The sequence below is a fragment of the Ostrea edulis genome, chromosome 4, assembly GCF_947568905.1.
Source record: "Ostrea edulis chromosome 4, xbOstEdul1.1, whole genome shotgun sequence".
Lineage (NCBI taxonomy): Eukaryota > Metazoa > Mollusca > Bivalvia > Ostreida > Ostreidae > Ostrea > Ostrea edulis.
The window spans coordinates 23,375,126-23,382,412 of record NC_079167.1 but is presented as its reverse complement, the minus strand read 5'-3'; the positions used below and the strand labels follow the sequence as shown (position 1 = coordinate 23,382,412).

Here is a 7,287-nt window from a genome sequence, read left to right as displayed (position 1 = left end):
CCTCGCTACAAATTCTGCTTGTACCGTATATCACACCTTTGCGCCCTCCCTTGGGGATTTCATCATTTTCCTCACTAGAACCAATAACAGCCCCGTCACAATAATGGACTCTCGGGTTGATAAAGGTTCAATGCGGGGAAAATAATGTGGTGTGATTAGACCACTTTCGCATTTCTTATAATTAAAACAAGGAATGGCCACCACGTGTCGTCCAATTTCTTTTTCATTTATTGCGTAAAAGAAGATCAGAAAACAAGATCACGCTTCTCCATTTATCACACGTACAGAGACGAACACTATTAGAGTAACATATGTAAATATTTATTCCTCGATGTTATAAAAAATCACAGATCTCTTTATCAGTGGGAAAATCAAGTGTTGAAATTCCAGGCTAATTCACAGTCTCATTGATAACGTCCATCCCCATGATAAGTCGGCTCGATATATTCCTTATCCTACCATACAAAAGTATCAAATGTCCGCGCTTTCGGATTTAGCAGCAGACGATCTCATCTTTGAGCTCGGCGATGTATGTTTCCTCATGGATCTTGAACGTACTTTATCTGTGTGGATTAATATTCCTCCTCTCCTTCTGTAGTGTATTGTCTGCCCAGGACGACGATGACAATGACGACATTAGCAACGAATCAGTATACAGACGGACAGACGAGCAAATCGCTTCAAAGAGTAAAGTGGACAAATTGGGCCCAGTGTTGAAGCGACACATCCAGGCTTTACGCCAAGTTAGCAACAAAAAGGTGGACATCGTATTCCTAGTGGACAGTTCAGCCAGTGTGGGACCACGTGATTTCGAATACGAGATCAAATTCGTCCGGAAGCTGCTGGCAGACTTCACGGTCGACTCTAATCACACGAGAGTTTGTGTGATCACATTTTCCTCCAAAAAGCGTGTGCTAAGGCAAATTGATTACGTGGGTCAGCCCTTAGTAGACAAAAACAAGTGCACTTTACTGGAGGAAGATGTTCCTAATATCAGATATGTAGGGGGTGGGACATACACTCTGGGTGCCTTCCTAGAAGCCAAGGTAAATATTTGATGTTTTGGTAATGGTGTGTACAGTTTTGATTACAATTACTATGTACATATATATATATATATATCGCTTTAATCGTTCATAGAATTGATTCTGAATTTATTTGTCATTGCATACTCATCATACATATTTGAGGGGCAATGTACGCTTTGGACCAAATCAGCCCACCCCCTAATGTAACTTCGAAGTTTTTGAAGTAGATTTTATTTAATTTTGTAGAAGAGAATATTCAAAACTTTCTGATTTATGTTAGTCATGATAATGCTGGTGATCAAAAGATATGCCATCATAAATATACAATATTTTCCGAATGAAAACTTGAGATGAAAAACTGCACATTATGATTTGTATCGTTACTACAAACTGAAGTCAATGGGGGAAACATCAGTGTGCTAAAAAAAAAATTGAGATCCAAAACAAAAATAAAAGAAATACTTGAATCATATTTTCCTGAAAATGAAACCTAATTTTTATGCATCATGACGCCACTTTTGACATGACAAACATATTCAGCATATGTGGGGTCGACTTCTCACGAAATTCCTCGCGCACAGATTACACTATTTACCAGAAAGATAACATCAGAAGAAGTAGGTATAAACAAAAGCTGACTTCATACACTTAAAACATCTCGTGCTGCGTGTTCCTCCAAATGTATGGAAATTTTTTGCAAGGAATATTTAAATATCTTAACCTTTTTGATATTTATTTTACATGAAATTAAAAAAGATTGATTTTTTTTTTATAATAGTACTACTTTCTGCTCAATCTAATTAAAATTATACGTTAGATCCGCTCACAGGATCTAACATCTAATTTTAATTAGATTGACTTTCTGCTACATTGCTTATTCATATTTCTTCTCAAACATTTTAGGAATGAAACCTTGCACAAAGATCCGGGTCGTTTTGGTTTTTGATTGTGAAATGCTAAAGTTACTAGTATTTGATGCATGCATTTTGTATTTGATTCCAAATACACTTACATGTACAAGGATGCGATCGTATAAACAGACCTTGGTTTCTAATGGTCTTCAAGTTTTTATTAAAAGTCAAAGTGACCGGAATCAAAATTCCAAAATTTCTCGTCTTTCATATTTCACTTGCAGGAATGGCATCATATGATCGATCTATGTGTTATATTGTGAGAAAATGTCCCACTTTGCGAAACTCGTCTTCACTTCAATATGCTGGTCCTATTAGTTTACACGTATTTGTCCCTTCCCGATGAAACCAAGGAGTCTATAGGATTTCCTCTTCGTTTGTCTGTCGGTCCGTCCGTCTGTCAGTCTGTCTCACTTGCTTTTCCGCACTTTTTGTCACCGTGCTTTGATTTAGGAAGCCGACACTTAGACTCTACTGCATATTTACAGATCAAATTTAAGTTTTGTCACATTTGAGCGATTTTTTTTTTTTTTTTTTTTTTTTTTTTTAGATATATGGGACTTCGTGCCAAATATAGTTTTTCAAACTTTTCCTCCACTGTGCTTTAACTTAGGAATCAGAATTTTGATTTATGGTTACCTAATAAGAAGAAATAAGACAAGTTTCACTTTTATTACGGTTGACCTATTCTAATGAAAATTGTAAGACTTTGTGTAATTGTAAGAGGTAGTTTCATGATTTAATGAACTTATTCATATTTTGTTTCGGGGACTTTTTTCACTATTTTGAAAGTTGTAATTCGGTATGTGATTTACTATTGTATGTATGCAGATCAAGTTTAAATTTCATCACAGTGGGCTGATTTTACGAGATTTATGGGACTTTGTGCTGAGTGTAGTTTTCCAGACTTTTCTCTACAATTTACTTCGGAATCTGAAATATGATACTTAGTTATCAAATGAGTAGACACACATTGAATTTTACTTTCGCTACATTTGAAATATTGTGGCAAAAATTGCAAAGCTTAGTCTCATGGTTAACTGAATTAATTCTTGATTTAGGAAGCTGAAATTTTATATGTATTTTACTACACATGTTTACAAATTATATTTAAGTTTTGTATTGCTTGTAGGAGTTATGAGATTGATCACTGTTCGTTATCTTCACCTTTCATTTGAGTGATTTTTACGAAATATACGGGTTGTAATCAAGTTCGTTTGATTCCCTCCTACATTTATTTACAAGATAATTTCTGTTGTTCGCCCGCTCGACCAAATACATCCAATTGTGACAGAGACAAAGGTAGAAAGTTATGAATGTTGAATATTGTAGATAGAAGCTAACATACCGATCTTTATATGCTTTATTGTTTGGAATATTGGAGAAGAGATTGTTCCTAACACATCAATAGAAATCGGGGCCGAGGATACGATCTAATCGTTAAAATGAAAGAAAATGCAAAAAAGCAATACACTTGAAATTTTAAGACAAGACATAGTCCCGGGACTATTTATAGACAAGTCAAATTCTATTTCCTTATATCTTTTATTATTATTATTTTTACTTTATCGTGCATGAACTGTTGACGTACATGTAAGATTATTCACGCAGAATATCAAACACACTTACACTGTATGAACTTGGGACCGTTATAGAGAGAATATTTAGCTATGTTCTAATTCGTTACACTCAACCGAACATAAATACTTTATAATATAAATAAACACAGTGTGTAGGTACAGAAGCGCTCTCAAGAGTGCAGTTTATTGACGTCTATAATAACATCTTAGGGGGAAAATACATCTTCTGTTCTCTACAATGAGAAAATGAGATCAGTAATAAAACAATTCATAAATGCTTTGTGGGTGGGTGGGTGGGTGCCATGTCAAAACGCACAGGAAGAGAGCCTTCGAATGGGGCCAATTCCTTACTTGCAAAATCACGAGAAGCCGTGCTTCTCTAATTTAAATACCTGTATAACAGGTAACAGAAACTTAAATAGAAACCAATGAAATTTAGTTTCCAGTATAAATATATAAACAAAACACGTGTTCGATAGACACCCAGGTAACTATAACTACAATAAATACATTGATATGCAATACATATAGAATGCTTGTTTCAGTAAATGTTTACTTTGGTTTGTTATTGATGTCTTCTTCCATAGGATGTGTTGAGAACCTCCAGAAAAGATTCAGAAAAAGCCGTTTTCTTGGTAACAGATGGATTTTCTAATGGTGGGGATCCGAGACCGGAAGCCAAGTACCTGCGTGATCAAGGCGTTAAAGTTTTTACATTTGGCATACGCAATGGCAATGTTCGGGAGTTGTTGGATATGTCGTCAGAACCTAAAAACGAGACCTGTTACGTACTGGACAGCTTCGAGGAATTCGAAGCGCTTGCGCGACGAGCCCTTCATGAAGGCAAGTAAAATTGATACAAAAGAGGGGAGTGTCAATATTCATTTATTTGTATATCATCCAAAGGAGAGAAAGATCTAACGTTTAGAAGGTGCAACCAATCCTTTTGTCTAATTAGCAATAAAATATGTTGAAATCCACTAAGAATGCATTGAACACCATCTCTCTCTCTCTCTCTCTCTCTCTCCCTCTCTCTCTCTCTCTCTCTCTCTCTCTCTCTCTCTCTCTCTCTGATACATGTATCTTCGACAGATTTAGGAACAGGGTCGTATGTGACGCAGCCGTCAGACAAATGTCGACATCTCTGCATTAATCGGTCGCCATGCTGTGACAAGAAAGCAAGCTGTCGCTGTGGAACCCATTCGGGTAACTTTGAGTGCGTCTGTCGGGAGGGGTATTACGGCACAGGGCTTCATGGAGAATGCTATCGTAAGTTGATTCAACTTTAAGCTTACAGTGATGATGTATGGTAATCATAATTTGCATTTAAACAAAAGTTGAATAAATCATAATCATTTTTGTTCCAATGAGGTTAAACGTTTGATTTGTGTTTGTTTGCTAACAGGATAACAAAAGCACAATCAGAATTAAAAAAAAAAAAAAAATCAACAATGATATGTACATGTACATATAGGTACTGCATGAAGGTAAAGATAACAATCAGTGATCAATCTCATAACTTCAATAAAGGTAAAGATAACAATCAGTGATCAATCTCATAACTCCTATAAAGGTAAAGATAACGAACAGTGATCAATCTCATAACTCCTATAAAGGTGAAGATAACGAACAGTGATCAATCTCATAACTTCAATAAAGGTGTAGATAACGATCAGTGATCAATCTCATAACTTCAATAAAGGTAAAGATAACGAACAGTGATCAATCTCATAACTTCAATAAAGGTGAAGATACGATCAGTGATCAATCTCATAACTTCAATAAAGGTGAAGATAACGATCAGTGATCAATCTCATAACTTCAATAAAGGTGAAGATAACGAACAGTGATCAATCTCATAACTTCAATAAAGGTGAAGATAACGATCAGTGATCAATCTCATAACTCCTATAAAGGTGAAGAAAACGAACAGTGATCAATATCATAACTCCTATAAGCTATACAAAGTAGAGAGTTGGGCAATCACGGACGCATGTGTTTTAGTGGCAACACGCATGAATGAAGTTTTTGGAGAAATCTGGTAAATGAATCAAGAAGTTTTTGAGGCGGGCAGATTCCTCGATACCCGATGGCGAACCTTGAGTTAAAATTATTAATTTAATGCCCGCAGGGAAAATATCAGGGGACAATAGTATTTATCGTCCAATGAAATGGATTAATATAAGTTTTGTAAAACATTAATGTTTTGTCATTTTATTTAGTTTCATTTTGCATAATGCTTTGTTAATTTCATGCCGACTTGGAATTAGAAAAATACTGAACATTATGCCATTTAAGGTATGGAAAGATCGTAGCAAATTTCATTTTTATTTTCCACCAAATTTGGGAAAGTGATATTTTTTTCTGTTATGGATAAATTTATTTCATGTGGCATTCAGAAAAATAAGTTTATAAAGAAAATCATATACATTTTTAGTTAAATTGCATATTGCTAGCTAATTCAACATTGAAAACGCTAATCTGCTATAATATGTAATATCTACAATCTGTATTTTAATTATAATATATTGCACTTTGATTTATTTTTCAAAAGAGAAGTACGTTGATTTTATTAAATTTTCGTCTGAAAAATTGATTCAGAATATTTGTAATTTAGGATCTTTTCTATGTTTTGTTCAATATGTTCCTACATGTACTTCTGAATTGGCTGGACTACATTTTTTCAATATATTCCTACTCCTGAATTAGTTGTACTACATAGAGAGACGTATATAGTCTCTGAATGCTACTTTTCAGTTTTCAGAAATATATACATGGTTATGAAAATACGCGTTCGGAGGCAGGAGTGGGGGTGAAATAATTCATAGAAATTAATTGAATGAATTAGGTATACTTAATGATTGATAAATAAATATTAATACTATAAAACTCGATATAGGGTTATGTATGTTCATGATAGTTTTAAAACTGTAGCTTGTCCATCTGGAACATATAAAGATGAACGTATCCTTGGCGACGAATCCACGTGCAAGAAATGCCCTGATGAGAATCAGTCAACGGACCTCGGATCTACTCACTTGAGCCAGTGCTCGTGTAAAAAAGGATTCAGGACCTTCAACGGGACGGGATGCTCTGGTGAGTTGAGTATCACTGAAATAAAATACGAACGGAAGGTTTTGAATTCATATTTTTCCTATCTCCATCAAAGGGCTCTAGTAAAATAATCCTGAAAAAATTCAGGTTTACCACGAATTAGCCCAGGTTACCTTGTACTTAGTAATATTCTTTGCATCAGTCTCGCCCATGTACACCATTTGTGATTTCCTCGGGTGGGCGTTACTGGGTACGTGGGCCTCGTGTTGTTTTGGTGTCCATTTCATCTTCTTGATCACTCAGGTCCTCAAGTGTCCCAACGTTCGTCTGAGGGACCAGGATGAAATTTGTAATAGTTACGCAGGTTTTGTGTTTGTCTTTCATTTTTTCTTTTTATATATATATATATATATATATATATATATATATATATATATATATATAGTAATCATTTATCAGTGAAAAAATGTGGTTCATGATATATATTGTAGACAAGCCAGGTAATATGGCCTAGTTTTTCATATCTAAAAGATAGATTACGAAAATGTGTAACTTCAACATTGAAGGGGGGCTATTGCCCAATGCACGAGTGAGCATCAATTAAGAATATGTCATCTCTCAATGAATTTATGATTTTTTTAATAAAATACACTTCCTGGAGGAATGACAACCGTTTAATGACTTAAAGGAAGGACATTAACATGAGGTTGACGT

The 7,287-nt window shown here is 34.9% G+C and overlaps 1 protein-coding gene across 1 annotated transcript in view; it reads left to right on the top strand.

Moving 5' to 3' along the window:
• The first annotated feature begins 210 nt into the window (after positions 1 to 210).
• LOC125670285 (sushi, von Willebrand factor type A, EGF and pentraxin domain-containing protein 1-like) overlaps positions 211 to 7,287 on the top strand; it is a 39,987-nt gene continuing 32,910 nt past the window's right edge. The window contains exons 1-4 of the mRNA XM_048905376.2: positions 211 to 1,046; positions 4,107 to 4,362; positions 4,612 to 4,788; positions 6,454 to 6,615. Coding sequence (XP_048761333.2) covers positions 528 to 1,046; positions 4,107 to 4,362; positions 4,612 to 4,788; positions 6,454 to 6,615 — 1,114 coding nt within the window. The 5' untranslated portion in view covers positions 211 to 527. The remainder of the gene's footprint in view (positions 1,047 to 4,106; positions 4,363 to 4,611; positions 4,789 to 6,453; positions 6,616 to 7,287) is intronic.